This window comes from Schistocerca americana, chromosome 1 (genome assembly GCF_021461395.2).
Source record: "Schistocerca americana isolate TAMUIC-IGC-003095 chromosome 1, iqSchAmer2.1, whole genome shotgun sequence".
NCBI lineage: Eukaryota > Metazoa > Arthropoda > Insecta > Orthoptera > Acrididae > Schistocerca > Schistocerca americana.
Window position 1 is genome coordinate 588,431,349 of NC_060119.1, and position 19,259 is coordinate 588,450,607.

At 44.0% G+C, this 19,259-nt stretch overlaps 1 protein-coding gene across 1 annotated transcript in view; it reads left to right on the top strand.

Moving 5' to 3' along the window:
- Nucleotides 1-14,990, top strand: part of LOC124579080 (protein sneaky) — a 284,298-nt gene extending 269,308 nt beyond the window's left edge. The window contains exons 12-13 of the mRNA XM_047131238.1: nt 9,403-9,488; nt 14,768-14,990. Of these exons, the coding sequence (XP_046987194.1) occupies nt 9,403-9,488; nt 14,768-14,990 (309 nt within the window). The remainder of the gene's footprint in view (nt 1-9,402; nt 9,489-14,767) is intronic.
- The last annotated feature ends 4,269 nt before the right edge of the window (nt 14,991-19,259 follow it).

Genomic DNA, 19,259 nt, shown 5'->3' on the forward strand with positions numbered 1-19,259 from the left:
CCCCTGATCAACATAAATTAGCTGCAGGTATTTTTCTAGATCTATCAAAAGCCTTTGACGTCCTGGACCATAACATCCTGCTCAAAAAATTAGAAAGACAAGGATTAACAGGTCTAGCACTTAGCTGGTTGTGTTCATACCTAAAAAACCACAGGCAGAAAGTATCACCTCAGTATGAATTCAACAAAATGAATAAAACAAGAAACAACTCCTTTCTTTCTAGCGAATTACCAATAAAATATGGCGTACCACAGGCCTCAATCTTAGGTCCACTACTCTTCTTGACTCAATCTTAGGTCCACTACTCTTCTTGATTTATGTGGATGACTTAGTAGAATATATGAGTCCCACAAAAACTATCCTGTTTGCCAATGACACCAGAATATTGCTCACCGGATCCAGTCCAGAAATTTTGCAGTCTACAGCAGAAAGTTCTATGAAAAGACTTTCTGAGTGGTTCACAAAAAACAAACTTGAGGAGGATTACTGGGTTGGTTGCACCAATAATCACGCCCACTTAGCAATAGTTCATTTATTAACCTTAACACATACAACGATCACAAAGAACTGACCTGAACATGGCAGAAGAGCCAAAGATAATGCTTAGAGTTCAAAGATGAATGCATATCGATGTTGGTGTCGATTTCATCGGCACCACATAGCGCCCCCCCCCCCCCCCCCTCCTGCAGTTCGGAGTACTCTTGAGTGGCCGGGGGGGGGGGGGGGGGGACTATGGCATCAGCATGGGTGGTTCAGTCAGCTTGACAGCGTTGTCAGGGAGCTGTGTGGGTAGATGCCGAGAAGCAAGGTTCGGCCACTGAACCTGGAAGTCGTTGAAGTGAACCGGGTGTCATACTGGGCATGCGGCGAGACAGGTAGGCCGGCAGTTTGCGGGTGGAACGGAGTGACAAGGACGATGTCTCCGGTGGGCTTGGGGAACACACGAAGCATGTCCAGGTTGAAGTCTGCTTGGAAGGGAACACATTTCACCAGGTGGCAGGGAATGGCGGAGGTTGTGTCATGAGCACTGGATGAAGAGAAAGACACGACAAACAGTGTATAATCACACAGTATTATTGAGATATCGTGGATTATGTCCGGGGGGACAGGCACAAACACCTCGAGTGAGGGCACATTCAAGATGGGGAAGGGGGGGGGGAGGGCATGAGAAACCTCGACAGGGCGAGGCAGGCGACGGTGGAGAGGTCAAAGGGACCGGCGAAGGGGTCAGCGGTGAGGGCATGATCATAGGTAAGCTCTACGTGGGGAGCATGTGGCCACTCGACGGAGTGCGTGAGACCGGAGTAGAGGGTGAGGTCAGAGGAGAGGTCGACGATTGGAGCTGGAAGTCACTCGACGGAGTGTGTAAGTCCGACATGGAGAGAGTGGTCGGAGAGTTGTGAGCCATGACAGTAAGTGGCGTGGTCGTGGCCTAAAAGGGGGGGGGGGGGGGAAGAAGGCTTGACATGAGCAGGCTTAAGTCTGTTGAGAGTGACTGTAACAGCTAAATCTTTCATCTGTATGTCATAGGTGTTGGCTGAGCGCTGGAGAACTCGGTACGGGCTGGTATATGGATGTTGGAGGGGAGCATGGACAGTGTCATCTCGGAGCATGACGTACTCGCAATTGTCCAGAGATTTCGGGACATGAACCTTTGGGCGGGAATGGCTGGCGGGCACAGGGATATGGAGGTGATGAAGCAGCATCTGATGCGGTCCACGAAGGAAGTTAAGTCAGACTCAGGGAGAGAAGCGGAAGGGCTCACAAGTTCGCCAGGGAGAACAATGTTCTGGCCGTATACAAACTCAGCTATTGTGCCTTTGAGGTCTTCCTTATAAATTGCACGAATGCCGAGTATCTCAAGGGGAAGGGCCTCCATCCATAGAGAGTCGTGACATCGAAGAGCCGCCTTGAAAGTGTGGTGCCAGCGCTTAACTAGCCCATTACTTTGCAGGTGATATGCTGTGGTACGGATGTGCCAGATGCCGCAAATGTTACAAATCTCGTTGAACAGGGCCGACTCAAATTGTCTGCCCTGGTCAATCATGATGATAACTGAACATCCGAAACGTGATACTCATGACTCGACGAAAGCTCGAGCAATAGTTTCCACTGTAATATTGGGGAGGCAGACAGCATCGACCCAGCGAGTTTTTTGGTCGATAGACAATAGAACATAACGAAAGCCGTTAGAGGGGGAGAGGTGGCCGACAATGTCAATATGAATATGCTGGAAATGCCCAGGAGGGATCGAAAAGGCGCCGAGGGGGGGTGAAGTGTGCTTGTGTACTTTGCAGCGTTGGCACACGATGCAGGAGCGTGCCCATTGCTGGCAGTCCTTGTTGACATTTCCCCACACAAAGCGCTCCACTATGAGGCGGGTGGATGCACGAACACCTGGGTGGGCTAAATTATGCAGTGCATTGAAGGCAGCTGGATGGAGCATGGTTGGGATGAGGGGGCGTAATGTGCCCGTACTGTCGTCGCAACAGATCTCACCAGAAATGCCAGCGGAGGTGGTGCGGACGAAGTGTAGTGAAGAAGTAGAGTCTGAAATCAGGTTTTGTGTTTCCTCATTGGCGGGTTGGAGGGTAGGCAGTTCAGAGAGGTCTAACAGTGAATGGACAGCATCGACTCGTGAAAGGAAATCAGCAACTATATTGTCAGCACCCTTTATGTGTCTGATATCGGTGGTGAACTGAGATATGAAGTCTACATATCTGAAGCGGTGAGGAGGCGGGTCAGCTGGCAGGTTTGTAATAGCTGCAGCCAAGGGTTTGTGGTCTGTTAAAACATAGAAAGAGTGTCCCTAAATGTCAGTATTAAAATGCTTAATCACTTCGTAGACCGCGAGCAACTCCCTGTCAAACGCGGAATATTTCCATTGTGCATTGGTGAGCTTGCGCGAGATGAACTGGAGAGGCGAAGTTTGGCTGTCAATTGCCTGGCTAAGGACAGCGCCGATGGCAGTATCGCTCGCGTCTGTGGTGATGAAAAGCTGCGCATTGTGATGAGGATGTGTCATGGTGCAGGCCTCGGCAAGCAGATTTTTGAAGGCAGTGAAAGTCAGTCATAGCAGGGGTCCATGGAATGGGCCGAGATCCAGACGTCTTGGTGCCTGCCAAGGCGTCCGTCAGTGGAGCCTGAATCTCCGCAGCCCAAGGTAGATGTCGGCGATAATAATTAACTGTCCCCAGAAAGCGTCGGAGCTCTTTGAATGACGAAGGTCTGGGTAGATTTAGTATTGTTTGTACTTTCTCAGGGAGCGGTGCAATGCCGTCGGCAGAGAACCAAAAACCAAGAAAAGTGACAGTGGGTTGATGTAGCTGCAATTTGTCCAGTTTGGCCTCAATTCCTGCCGCCGTGAGAGTGTTCATAACAGTTTGCACATGTTGAATGTCGTCATCAGTGGAGGAGCTGAATACAGGAATGTCATCAAGATATGCAAAGCAGAATTTTAGATCGAATAGCACTTCATTGATGAAGCATTGCCAGGTCTGGGTTGCATTTTTCAGACCGAAGGGCATGAATCGAAACTGAAATAACCCGATTGGGGTGGTGATTGCTGTCTTCTCGATGTCTTCAGGTGCCATGGGGATCTGGTGGTAGGCCCGTTTGCATTCAATGACAGAGAACGTGATCGCACCTGCAAGGGGGACTGGTAAAGTCGGCAATGTTGGGTATGGGGTAGGTGTCCATAATTGTTCGTGTGTTTAGTCGATGATAGTATCCGCACATGTGCCAGGACCCATCTTTCTTGAGTGTCATATGTATGGGCGTAGACAAGCTACTGGCAGAGGGTTCAATGATGCCGGAGAGTAGTAGTTCATAAATCTGATTTTTAAGGTTGGAGAGGCGCTCGGGACAAAGTCGACGTGGTTTACTGGAGATCAGGGGACCTGGCAAGAGGCGAAGCTTGTGAACCGTGCCGTTGCTGATGATGGACATGCTGCCGGCGGCACGGGAGGTGGTTTGTTAACAATGTGTGGCGGGCGGGGCAGGCGAGGCATGGTCGTGGTATTTGGAGCCACTGGGCGGTTCCGACGGGAGCCGAGACAGCAATGTGTCCCAGGAGTCAACGCAACAAGATGACCGCCAGTCCGAAGCACTGGTACCCTGGTTGGGTGAGCTCGGTAGAGCTCATGAGCCGTTAGTGAGTCCATTATCCGAGGGCGCGGCCTGTGGCAGCACGGTTGCGGGCGAAATTCTTGGCACGAGTGCTCTGTTTGTGTTGTCAGTGGCGGTCACACAGCGGCGCGTAGGAGCTGAAGTTGCATAGTTCGAGGTGCTGTCCGAGAGGGGGGCGGCGGGGGGATGTTAGGAGCCGTCAGTTCGGGAACACATGACGCTCGTCATGCATGCACACATGTGTCCCGCTGAGTGTCAAACGCTACTGTGTTAGGAGGGTGTGTCCCTGTGGAACTGCTAGTACACGTTATGGCAATCTTGATAGCACAGTTGTGAGTGGAAGTGGGAGGTAAACACACGGAGGCTCAATTGCTGGGATTGCAAGCAGATTCGGCGGACTTACTGACCTTGCTTTGTCCTTGCTGTAGTGTCTGTAATTCCTTTGCTGCATCAGAGAGCTGGAGCTGTGTTTCGTGGAGCCGGAGGGAGAGCTCGAAGTTTTCCTTGCGTAGGCGGGCGACGTGTTCAAGCTTGACAAGGCACTTCTGCGTGGTTTCTAGTAACGCCGTCGACAGAGACGAGCATGTACAGATGAGATGAGCCCGGACCAATATCCACGGAGGGGGGCAGGGGGGGGGGGGGCGTGCAGGTTGCTTGACGGAGAACAGGAGAAGTGAATCTTGGACGGATGATGAAACATGGTGTTTTGCACTTGGTCCGGTGAAAGTTTGTGGTGTCGCAAGAAGTCAATGCCTAGTATAGGTTTGCCAATTTCACACACTAAAGTCCACTAGAGTTTGCAGTTTGTGGAGAGTGAGATGACGTGGGAAGTTGAACCCGAGCATTGTAGTTTAGTTAATTCATGGCTTGCAGTGAAGTATGATGAGGGTGGATGTTCGATGACGCTAAGGACATAGGCAACAGTGAAACCTCGGTGCCTGTGTCCACTAGGAGAAGGTATCCCGATGAAATGTCTATAATGTAAAGTCATCTGAAATTATCCGGTTGTTCCCGGACAAAATGGAGCACTGGAGGGTGCCTGTCATGTTGTGCTCAGAAGGCAGCACCCGGACCTACATGCGATTGGCGTTTGGGAAGTAGCAGGGTGGTCTGCAGTTCCGTGCCGCCTCACCAAACTGTGTGTGAAAGTAACAGTACGGGTAGTGCGGTTGCATTTCCTGCGGAAAGTTTGTTGCCAGTGGCAGTGGCCGAGGTTCGGTGACCACAGCAGGTTTGATTGCAGGAGGGGGCATGACTGTGGGCAGAGCTGGTGACGTCCCAGGTGTTTGTTTACTGCTTCCTGGAGCGAGCGGAACGGTCAGCGCAGTACGGCCCCGGCCGCTGGGCGACGAGCCTGAACCTGAGACTTGTCAGGTAGGTAGTGGCTGGCAAAATAGAGCAGTGCTGCATCGTGTAGCTAGTCAGCAATTGTTATTCTTTGCTCCACAGGTTCAGGAGACCTTTGAGCCAGAGCAAAGCAGATGTGAGGAGATAGTTTATGTGACCAGATGGCGAGGAGAGCTGTGTCAGAGAATAGATCAGCACTGACCAGGGCACATAGCCATCTCCAGAGCTGCAAAGTTTTGTTGTTGCCTAGTTGCTCGACGTGGAGCACTTGCCATATTGCTGCCTCAGTTGAGCATGCAAGCCAATGTAGAACTGTTTTTTTGGCTAGAGTGTACCGGGTAGATGAGTCTGGGGTGTCGACCAGGTCAGCAATCAAGTCCTCCTGGTCGTGCAGGCGGATGATGGGGCACAGAAACCTGGTTGACTCGTCGAGTTTGTAATGGTCGAACACTTCGTCCACAATTTTAAACCAGGTTGTTGCTCTGTCGGGATTAAATGGCAGTAGCGTCAGTAAGCATTGTAGAAAGTTCGGAAGAACAGGTTGAGCTGAGTTCGCCGGGGCACTGCCTGAATCGAGCTGTTGTTGCTGTAGTATTCCAGGAGAGTGTGCCTCCAGGGGGTGTGGCAATGATGGCTGTTCGGGTGACAGCGTGAAGGTAACACGTTGTGGTTGACCGCGATCCGTCGCAACGCGGAAAGCCGACGCGGGTGAGACACCGTAATGTGTTGATTGCGGTTACGGGAGCTCAACACGTTGTGGGTGTGTTCAGATTGACGCGTCGTAGAAGACCGACATGGATGAGGTACCAAGATGTGCCAAGAACGGTAGCGGAAGCTCGACTGGAGCTGGCGCGGGGGCAACAGGTGAGAAAAGTTCAAAGTTTGAGAACACGTGTTAGTCCATGGAAAGCTCGACATATGATCAGAGCCGGGGCCACCTGTGTTGCAGGGAGGCTGCGGAGGTGTGGGCTGTCCAGAAGCACAGTGTGGGAAATGATGTCGAATGTGGGATGGAATGTGTGGATGTTCACTGTTCACAGTCACTCCACTCAAAATGGTGTGTGGATAAGGTGAATGTCGTGGCACAAAAGGCTGAGGCGTAGCAGTGGGACGGAGGTGGAGGTCAGGCACAGATAACAAGTTATTGTTCCTGTTGCAGGCCGAGGTATCGAAGTAGGAAGGCATGTGCTGATGCTGAACCAAGGCAGGTGCAGGCGTGGTCGGATGCTGAGGAGGCAGACCTGTAAACAAAGCAGTTCCGGCCACGTGGCAGGTATCCGCGTGGTACTGCATGGATTGCGGCATGGCAAATCATTGTCCTGGAGGTAGTAGGTTGTCGGACGAAGCATTTGTAGAAATCGGCATTGGTCCCGCACTGCACGGAGATCCATAAGAGGTGATAGCCAGAGTCATTCGCACTCCTAACCTCACTTATTGTTGCAGGCTCGAAAACGTCTGGCGAAATCGGCAGAATCATCAAGTGAGAGGCATCGTGTTGCAGTCCTGGCAGGTGTACATGACCTGCAACACGATGCATGTCAATCACAAAATCCGGCATTAGGCGCTGGGCCGAAGTCATTGTTTGAATGCTGTGTCGACGTAATACACGGGAAAATAACCGACGCGGAGGTCGCGGACACATTAAAACAGCGAAAACGGAAGACGTTACAACTCGGGGTCACCAGTGAGGAGGATTACCGGGTTTATTGCACCAATAATCACACCCATTTAGCAATAGTTTATTTATTAACCTTAACTCATACAAGGATCACAAAGAACTGACCTGAACATGGCCGAACAGCCAAAGATAATGCTTAGAGTCCAAAGATGAATGCATATCGATGTTGGTGTCGATTTCATCAGCGCCACAAACTCATTATAAATACTGAAAAAACTGTGTGTGTCGATTTTCATTTAATTCCTCCAACTAATCAAATGTCTATTCAGTCACAATTAAAAAATGATCCCCTAGAAAATGTTTCACAAAATTTTTGGGTCTATGGGTTCAGCAAGACTTAAAGTGGCACACACATATAAATAACTTGTCTAGAAAACTATCATCTGTGTACTATGGCCTAAGCATTTTAAAGGCTGCAACAAGCAAAACAACAGTACTGCAGGCATACTATGCACAGTTACACTCACTAGCCCAATATGGGATCATTTTTTGGGGATACGCAACTCACAGTGTAAAGGTTTTTAGAATGCAAAAAAATAGTTCGAAGAATAATTTGTGACCTTAAAAAGATGAAGTCCTGTAAATTCCATTTTACTGAGCTTGGTGTTCTAAATGTTCCAAGTTTATTCATCTATGAAACTATCTTGTTCACTAGGGACTACCTCCTGAAAACAGGCAAACTGCTACAGAACAAAAATGTACGCAACTATAGTACCAGAGGGAAATCAAATATACATCAAAAATATCACAGAACAACCACCTATCAGAGGAGCATAATTAACATTGGTGTAATACTACACAATAAGAAACCAGAGGAAATAAAAAATGCTACTCATCCAAAATTTAAAGCTAAACTAAAGGCATTTCTAATAAAGCACTGATTCCTATTCTGCCTGAGAATTTCTGAATACGTAACAAAATTAATTGTAATAAGTATAAAAATTTGCCTACTATTTTGCTAATACTATGTATTATTGTAACTTATCTTTGACCTGTCCAGTATCAATTGTACAATTTGTGCTGTATTGCTATATGATAAAACTGGACCAATAAAAAATCAAATCAGTGAAATCAAATCAGATGTTGGCAATACCCTATTTATATCTGTTACAACAACATTTGTGTCATCAGCAAACAAAGTTATGTGCGTACCACTGATTGGGATCTTGGTATCATTTATATATTATACCTGGAGCAAGCATTGACACTACTGGGGTGGCTTGGCTAACAGTTCCACCACAACTTTACTCAAGTGGCAACTCAACAAGGGCAATGTGTTCATGTTGTTTTCGTATGTGAAGTAACTCACCTACATGTTTTTTATCATTTTATGTCTGTTGCCTTTTTTTCTCATTGTTTAGCAGTAAGGTAAATAAGGGGTGTGTTTAATGTTAATCCGCAACATGAGTACAAATTTTTGAAATTGTGTAATGACAGTAATGATGTTTATTGCACTCTGTGTACTAGAGAATTTTCTGTTCACATAAAGGAAAAAGTGATGTTGAAGATCACTTGAAAACAGCTACTACTTCACCACTACATACAAGATTTTTTTAAAAGCTTAAGATGAGATAGCAGTGATCTGGAGAGTGCTGCTGAAGTGGCATTGACAGACATGAACACCATTTTACAAAAAAGTCATGTCTAGTGAAAAATACAACTGGATAAGTAAAGTTAATGTTTCAGTAAACTGTTTTACCTAATTTCAGAAATAGTCCTGTGTTGTATCCAAAATAATATGGTAATATCCCATGGGTTGACCCAAACAAAATATCATAAGCCTAATAAGGTGCAAACTGTTGTCACCTCAATTTATTCATGTTTTGTTCTCCTTGGACAATTATAATTTTATGTTCAGTTGTCTAGCTCAGTTAAAATAGGAAGATAACTTACTCTTGATATGGTCAAAAGCTTGTCAGTATGTTCTGCTTCAATTTACTTATATCTATAAACACCATAACCACATGTATTCTTTAAGTAATGTATGTAAATTATACATTACTTTTAGTAGCTAGGTTTTACATATTTTTGACATTGTTCATGGACATATGTAACATGCTGCCTACAAATTAATTATTTACACTCTGTCGATTTGTTCATGTAAAACTTTTACTTTCGCAATATTACATACTGTAATACATCCTAAAATTGTTATGCTAGCACACAATAAATAAAAAGTAAGAATTATTGTCGTCCAATAAAATAATATATATTAAAAACAGTAATGATTTTAAAAAATTTTGTAACAGGTCTCACAGTGCAATATACTCACAGTGATGCGCATTCGATATCCGAAGTACTGTTCATGGCTTCAGATCTTCCCTGCAGCTCGAAGGTATGTAAAGAATAATACACTCCTGGAAATTGAAATAAGAGCACCGTGAATTCATTGTCCCAGGAAGGGGAAACTTTATTGACACATTCCTGGGGTCAGATACATCACATGATCACACTGACAGAACCACAGGTACATAGACACAGGCAACAGAGCATGCACAATGTCGGCACTAGTACAGTGTATATCCACCTTTCGCAGCAATGCAGGCTGCTATTCTCCCATGGAGACGATCGTAGAGATGCTGGATGTAGTCCTGTGGAACGGCTTGCCATGCCATTTCCACATGGCGCCTCAGTTGGACCAGTGTTCGCGCTGGACGTGCAGACCGCGTGAGACGACGCTTCATCCAGTCCCAAACATGCTCAATGGGGGACAGATCCGGAGATCTTGCTGGCCAGGGTAGTTGACTTACACCTTCTAGAGCACGTTGGGTGGCACGGGATACATGCGGACATGCATTGTCCTGTTGGAACAGCAAGTTCCCTTGCCGGTCTAGGAATGGTAGAACGGTGGGTTCGATGACGGTTTGGATGTACCGTGCACTATTCAGTGTCCCCTCGACGATCACCAGTGGTGTACGGCCAGTGTAGGAGATCGCTCCCCACACCATGATGCCGGGTGTTGGCCCTGTGTGCCTCGGTCGTATGCAATCCTGATTGTGGCGCTCACCTGCACAGCGCCAAACACGCATACGACCATTATTGGCACCAAGGCAGAAGCGACTCTCATCGCTGAAGACGACACGTCTCCATTCGTCCCTCCATTCACGCCTGTCGCGACGCCACTGGAGGCGGGCTGCACGATGTTGGGGCGTGAGCGGAAGACGGCCTAACGGTGTGCGGGACCGTAGCCCAGCTTCATGGAGACAGTTGCGAATGGTCCTCGCCGATACCCCAGGAGCAACAGTGTCCCTAATTTGCTGGGAAGTGGCGGTGCGGTCCCCTACGGCACTGCGTAGGATCCTACGGTATTGGCGTGCATCCGTGCGTCGCTGCGGTCCGGTCCCAGGTCGACGGGCACGTGCACCTTCCGCCGACCACTGGCGACAACATCGATGTGCTGTGGAGGCCTCACGCCCCACGTGTTGAGCAATTCGGCGGTACGTCCACCCAGCCTCCCGCATGCCCACTATACGCCCTCGCTCAAAGTCCGTCAACTGCACATACGGTTCACGTCCACGCTGTCGCGGCATGCTACCAGTGTTAAAGACTGCGATGGAGCTCCGTATGCCACGGCAAACTGGCTGACAATGACGGCGGCGGTGCACAAATGCTGCGCAGCTAGCGCCATTCGACGGCCAACACCGCGGTTCCTGGTGTGTCCGCTGTGCCGTGCGTGTGATCATTGCTTGTACAGCCCTCTCGCAGTGTCCGGAGCAAGTATGGTGGGTCTGACACACCGGTGTCAATGTGTTCTTTTTTCCATTTCCAGGAGTGTAATACATTTATGTGATTCTTGTCAAGTGATTTTTTACAAATGGAACTGCAACACAAAGTGGAGAGGACTGCTATGTCATGTTACCATCTTGTGAACATATTCTTTTCTGTTGTGAGTTTTAATTAGAGATTCCAACTCTGGACTATCCATTATATTGACATTATACTTGGCAGATGTACAGACTGGTGTTCCAAAAACATGAAACCTATTTCCATTTAGAATCATAATTCTGTTTCAAGAGAAAGCACTTTTCATTTATACTTATTAGAATAACATTTGGAACAACCATTATCCATGAATTTGTTTTTTGTCATCCTCCTTGCACTTAAGTGTAGCATTGTTCCTGGAAGTTATCATGGCCATTTGGTTCTGAGAGTAGTGGAAGGACTGAACCAGAAACTTCAAGGTTTTGTGACAAACTAGGCTGCAACTTCCTTGACTTGCACCATAGGGTTGAGAACTGTAGGGTCCTCCTAAATGGGTCAGGTGTCTACTACACATCAGAGGCTGCTATTCGGGTAGCTGACTGTGTGTGGGGTGCACACAAGGGTTTTTTAGATTGGGCAACTCTCCGTCCAATCCAGATTACAATAGCTGTAGAAAACCCAGAATAATCAGTGTAAGGATGAAATAAATGCCTCCCACAGATGATAGTATTAAAATCCTAATGGTTAATTGCTGAAACATTCACAACAAAGTGCCAGAGTTTGAAGTGCTCATGAAAAGCAGCGAAGCTCACATAATGCTAGATACAGAAAGGTGGTTGAAACCTGAAATTTTTGGGGGTAATTTAAGTGTGTATTAAAAGGACAGGCAAATGGGAAATGGAGGTGGTGTATTTGTCACAGTAGACAAGAAACTCAAATCCAGCGAGATAGAAATTAAAGCTGCATGTGAGATTGTTCAGGTAAAACTCAGTATCAGGGGTGGGCATAAAATGATAACTGGATCCATCCATTGTCCACTGGACTCATCTCCTGATGTAACTGAACATATTAGAGAAAACCTCGGTACACTTGTACATATGTTCCCAAATCACACTATAATCATTGGTGAGGAGTTTAATCATCCAACAATCAATTGAGAAAATTATAATTTTTATTGTGGTGGGTGTGATGAGGTATCCTGTGAAAGATTACTATATGCCCTCTCTCAGAACTACCTAGAACAGATAGTTAGGAACCCCTCTCATGATGGAAATATACTGGATCGAGTGGCGACAAACAGACCCGACCTCTTTGAGGATGTCCACATTGAAACAGATATCAGTGAACATGATGTGGTTGTGGCAGCAATGATTACCAAAGTACAGAGGATAACTAAAACAAGCAGAAAGGTATATATGTTCAGTAAACTAAACAAAAATTCAATATTGCCATATCTCACTGAGGAACTTGAAACTTTCAGCACAGGGCAGGGGCATGTAGAGGAACTGGCTCAAGTTTAGAAGAATAGTTGACCATGCACTGGACAGGTATGTCCCTAGTAGAACAGTTTATAACGGTATACAGTCACTGTAAAGAAGCTTTTAAAGAAACAGTGATTACTGCATGATAGGTGTAAAACAAAGTGTAGTGCTATATATAGAGAGAGAGAGATGCTGAATGAAATGTGTTTGGCTGTCAAGAGAGCAATACATGATGTTTTCAGTGACTACCATAATAGGATATTGTCAAATGATATTTCACAGAACCTGAAGAATCTGATCATATGTAAAGGCTGTTAATGGCACCAAAGCTAGTGTCCAGTACCTAGCGAATGAGACATGAACTGAAACTGGGGGTAGCAAAGCAAAATCTGAAATGCGTAACTCCATTTTCAAATGTTTCTTCACAAAGGAAAGCCCAAGTGAATTGCCCCAATTTAATCCTTGTACCACTGCAAAAGATGAAGGAAATAAGTATTAGTGTCAGTGATGTTGAGAAATAACTGAAAGCATTGTAACTCAACATGGCACCAGAACCTGATGGAATCCCTATCACATTCTGTACTGCATATGAGGCTGAGTTAACCCCTCTTCTAACTATAATCTATCATAGATCTGTCCGACAAGAAACAGGCCTGTTCTTGGAAAAAAATCACAGGCCACTCCTGCCTATAAGAAATGTAGTAGAAGTGATCCACAAAATTACTGTCCAGTATCCTTGACACTGATTTGTTGTAGAATCTTAGATCACATTCTGAGCTCGAATGTAATGATATATCCTGAACAGAATGACCTCCTCAGTGCCTGCCAGCATGGATTCCAAAAACATCAGTCATGTGAAACCCAACTAACACTTATCTCACATGACATGGTGAAACCTTTGGATCAAGGCAGTTAGTTAGATGCAGTATTTCTTGATTTCCAAAAAGCATTTGACTCAGTATCACACCTACACTTATCGTCAAAAGTATGATCAAATGGAGTATCAGGTGAAAGTAACTTCAGTTGTGTCCCAGGGACGCATATTGGGATCCTTACTGTTCATGTTGTATATTAATTGCCTTGCAGACAGTATTAATAGTAACCTCAAACTTTTTTTGCAGATGACGCAGTTATTGCAGTTGTCTGTAACGAAGTGCTATCTGAAAGAAGCTGCATAAATTTTCAGTCAAATCTTGATAAGATACAGAGTGGTGCAGAGATTGGCAATTTGCTTTCAATGTTCAGAAATGTAAAACTCGGCACTTTACAAAACGAAAAAATGTAGTATCCTATGACTATAACATCAATGAGCCACTGCTGGAAATGGCCAACTCATACAAGTACGTAAGAGTAAGACTTTGTAGGGATATAAAATGAAATTATCACATAGGCTCAGTTGTGGGTAAAGCAGGTGGTAGACTTTAGTTTATTGGTAGAATACTGGGGAAGTGCAATCAGTCTACAAAGGAGATTACTTACAAATCACTCATGACTGGTTCTAGAATATTGCTCAAGTGTGTGGGACTCATATCAAATAGGACTAACAGGAGATATTGAACATATGCAGAGAAGGGCAGCACAAAGGGTCACAGAGCTATTTAATCCATGGGAGAGCGTCACAGAGATACTGAAGGAATTGAACTGGAAGACTCTTGAAGACAGATGTATACTGTCAGAAAGTCAATTAACAAAGCTTCAAGAACCAGCAATTAATGGAGACTCTAGAAATGCACTACAATCCCCTACATATCAATCACATAGGGACTGTGAGGATAAGATTAGAATGATTACGGCACGCACAGAGGCATGAAGACAATCATTTTCCCTGTGCTCCATACGTGAATGGAACGGGAGAAACCCTAAAAACTGGTACAATGGAACATACCCTCTGCCGTGGACCTCAGGGTGGTTTACAGAGTATAGTTGTAGGTGTAAATTGTCATTGATGTAGTTCTGTCAGAGCCTGTCCGTCCTTATCTTTATGATTTAATTATATTTTTTGTCTTCTATATTTACATTGTAACTACCAAATTCCTGCAATCAGGAAGTGAATTTATTCTTCCATTCCCAGCTCTTTTTTTCTTCTTTTTTTGCTCTTATTAAACTAATCAAAGCTTCATAAGAAACATCAGGATTTCTGAAAACAGTCGCATGAAATTTCCAGGCTCTGTTCTTACTTAAAAGTGTATGGCCAAGTTTTCTCCAATGGCACCCTACCATCATTTGTTTTTATTTTCAAATACTGATATTCTTCTTTTTGCTTTCATGTCATCTGCTTGTTTTTCTTTTTCAATTTTTCCACATTAGAATATGTCAGATGTAGTTAACAGTTTCAGTTAAATGATAACAAACATTTGTCATGATATTGTAGGGACCATATTGCATTATCTCTAAACTGTGTATATATTATAAAATTGCTTAATTGCAACAGGCGCTGCATGATATGTCAACAGAAAGAGTCTAGACCTAGGAAAGGGCCTTCCTTTATTTACTGTACAACACCAAACTGCTACACTGTACATTGCCCAGACTGCTGGAATGATGTGGGAAAAGTTTGTTTTGCTTGTTACTATCTAAGTGGCTCTGCTTCCAGTTCAAACAGTGATGATGATACTCATGTTCATGGAAATGCTGAAATGGACTCTGATGACTGAAGAATATAGTAAGGTAAAGACCATTACAGATCATACCAATTTTATCTCCTTGTATAGCTAAATTTATTACAGCCACTGAAGTACTAATTGCAATACTCTTCTTATTACTATTACTGCTTTAGCTAAACATCTGATTACATATGTATAATGGAATGCTGTGTAATATTATAGTGATGCAATGTTGGGATACAGCCAGACAGAACAGAGGATATGATTATTCTAAGCTGCCACACATGATTCACAGGGGCATTGGTATGTTCTTTATGAGATTACCCAAGGGCTCTGCTGGTCAGTGATATTCATTTAATGCACATTTGCATTTTTGGAAGTTCTCATTCTGATTCTTACATATTTTCACCTAAAATCAATTTCTAGAATGTGAAGTAGTGTATCACACAAATGAGCTCCACAGCAGTCCAACTTTTCCCCTGTCATGATGTGCTTTTGTGACAAAGTACACAACATGATCAAAGGTATTGGACACCCCAAAAGATATACATTTTTCATATTAGGTGCATTGTGCTGCCACCTACTGCCAGGTACGCCATATCAGCGACTTCAGTAGTCATTACACATCGTGTGAGAGTAGAATGGAGCTCTCTGCGGATCTCAGGGACTTCGAATGCGGTCAGGTGATTGGGTGTTTCTTGTGTCATATGTCTGTCCGCTAGATTTCTACACTCCTAAACATTCCTAGGTCCACTGTTTCCAATATGATAGTGAAGTGCAAATGTGAAGGGACACATACAGCACAAAAGCGTACAGACCGACCTTGTCTGTTGGCTGACAGAGACTGCCGACAGTTGAAGAGGGCCTTAATATGTAATAGGCAGACATCAATCCAGAGCATCACACCAAAATTTCAAACCACATCAAGATTCACTGCAAGTACTATGACAGTTAGGTGGGAGGTGAGAAAACTTGGATTTCATGGACATGTGGCTGCTCATAAGCCACACATCATGCCGGTAAATGCCAAACGACACCTTGGTTGGTGTAAGGAGCGTAAACATTGGAATATTGAACAGTGGAAAAATGTTGTGTGGAGTGACTAATCACGGTAGGTCATGTTTTTCATGGAGGGGGCTTGCACCCCTTGTTGTTTTGCATGGCACTGTAACAACACAGGCCTACATTGATGTTTTAAGCACCTTGTTGCTTGCTACTGTCGAAGAGCAATTCTGGGATGGTGGTTGCATCTTTCAACATGATCGAGCACCTGTTCATAATACACAACAATAATATCCTTATAATGTACTGGCCTGCACAGAGTCCTGACCTGAATCCTTTGGGATGTTTTGGAATGCTGACTTCATGCCAGGCCTCGCCAAACAACATGGATGCCTCTCCTCAGTGCAGCACTCCATGAAGAATGTGCTGCCATTGCCCAAGAAACCTTCCAGCACCTGATTGAATGTATGCCTGTGAGAGTGGATGCTGTCATCAAGGCTAAGGGAGGACTAACACCATATTGAACTCCAGCATTAAGGTTGAAGGGTCATTTTCAGCCAGGTGTCTGGATACTTTTGATCACATAGCATATGATCTAGAGGACAGATAAAAGACGTGAAATAAATTAGAAAGAAATGTATGGAGGTCTAAAACATACGTTCTTAATGGTCTGTCCATTACCTCTTTCATGCAGTCCATGCGTTCCCTATAGGATTCAGATTCACAGACACTACTGATGAGTGCGTAGAATGCTAAGGGTGTTTCTGCTAGAAAGAGCAAGTAAGCAGTTCTTAGCGTCTCAATTAGGCAATGAACTGCAACAATTTAATTCCAGTACAATGAACGTAGAGGAATTATGGGCAAAGTTTAAACAGATTTTAAAACACACTCTGGACAAGTATGTGCCTAGGAAGTCGATTAAGAATGGAAAAGACCCACCATAGTTTAGTAACAAAATTCAGAAAACACTGAGGAAGCAAAGGCCATTATACTCTCAGTTCAAAAGAGGCTGTGCAAGTGATGACAGGCAACTGTTAGTAGAGATTCATACAACTGTGAAGAGATCTGCGTGTGATGCATGCAACTACTTCCACCATTGTAGCTTAGCAGAAGATCTGCTGAAGAACCCGAGAAACTTCTTGTTGTAACCTTACCCTCCCTCACATCATTTGTTTATTGTCACTCACTTCTTAATAACTACCTCATTTAAGAGAGGAGTAAGATGCATAAATAACTTTTTACTTATCTTCTTTTTTCGTTGTTAGGTTCAGTTCATCACGTTTAGGGGTTGATTATTGAGACTGAAATTTTTGATATTATAGGTTCCAAATGATATGATAACTACTGATGGATTGCCTGTTTTTATCTTTATTTTTATTTTGTCACATTTTTCAATATCACACCATCTTTACAATCTCCACTTATAAATAAAAAATTACATTGTTATTGCCAAAATTAAAAACCTGTCCTATCACATCAGAGGTATGCCCACTACTACCTCATTCTACAGTACTCACAATATTCCAAAGTGTTTGCAAACTTTCTTGACAAAAGAAGAATCTTCACCAAGTTTTAACATTATTTTATAACTGAATCCAGAAATAAATTTAATACATATTGTCAGACTGCGCAATTAATAATATGTATGTTAACTGTGCCACATATTTTGTAATTTCAAATATTTGTAAAAAGAAAAAAGTAATTTTAACGGTACTTATAGAGTTAGTACATATAGAATGTAACAACAAAAATAAATTAAATTCTTTTTATTCATTTTAGCCTGAAATATAATACATCATATACAAAATCATATGAAATTCTTTTAGTTAAACAGTTGAGATAATATTAACCTGTTTAAAAGGTAGAAAGTGTTTTTGGTATCGATAACTTCTGTTGAATAAAGGTAATGTTAGAGGAGCGTGTCCGTTTACTTGGTCCTATGTAAAATCACTAAAAAGTCTAAGGCTTCCATCCAGTCACTCATTGACCAGAGTGGTGTGGCAGTTGGAGATAGCAAAATGAAAACTGTAGTTTTACACTCCATGTTTCAGAAATTGTTCACACAGGAGAATTGTACAAACATACCGTTGTTTCACCTTTGCACAGAGTTTCGTATGGATGACATAATAATAAGCATCCCTGGTGTAGAGAAACAACTGAAACAGCTGAAAATGAGCCAGAGCCAGATGGAATTCAAGTTTGGTTTCACAAACTGTACTCTATGGCAATGGCCCCTCACTTAACTTGCATTTGTCATGAATCTCTCACCCAGCACGAAGTCCCAAGTGGATGGGAAAAAGTGTAGGTGACTCCTGTATATGATAAGGGTAAATGAACTGACCCACAAAATTATAGACCAATATGCTTAACATTCGTTTGCTGCAGAATTCCAGGACTTATTCTGAATTCCAGTATAATAAATTTGCTTAAGACTGAAGAGCTTATGTCCAAGAATCAGCACAGTTTTTGAAATCATCACTCAGCTTGCCCTTTTCTCACATGACATACTGCAAATTCTACATGAAGGGCAACAGGCAGATTCCATATTCCTAGATTTCCGAAAAGCATTTGACATGGTACCCACTGCAGACTTTAAATGAAGGAATGAGCATATGGAATAGATCCCAGATATGTGAATGGCTTGAAGACTTCTTAAGTAACAGAACCCAGTATGTTTTCCTAGCTGGAGAGTGCTCATCAGAACAGAGGGTGTCATCAGGATTGCCCCAGGGAAATATGATAGGACTGCTATTATTTTCTGTATACATAAATGATCTGGTGGACAGAATGGGCAGCGATCTGTGGTTGTATGCTGATGATGCAGTGGCGTAAGGGAAAGTGTCAAAGGTGACTGACTGTAGGATGACACAAGATGACTCAGATAAAATTTATTGTTAGTGACATAAATGGCAGCTGGCTCTAAATGGATAAAATGTAAGTTGATATGGATGAGTAGGATAAACAAACCTGTAATGTTTGGATATAGCATTAGTAGTGAGCTGCTTGACACAGTCATATTGTTTAAATGTCTGGGCACGGAAATACAAAATGGAACGAGCATATGAGGATTGTGGTAGTGAAGGTGAATGGTCAACTTTGGTTTACTGGGAGAATTTTAGGAAAATGTGATTCATTTGTAAAGGAGACCACACAGGGGAAGCTAGTGCAATTTTTGGAAGCTAGTGCAACCTGTTCTGGAGTACTGCTTGAGTTTTTGGGACTGGCAACCACTTGAATTAAAGAAAGACATCAAAGCAATTCAGAGGGGGTCGTTAGATTTGTTACCAGTAGGTACGAATAACACACAAGTGTTGTCAT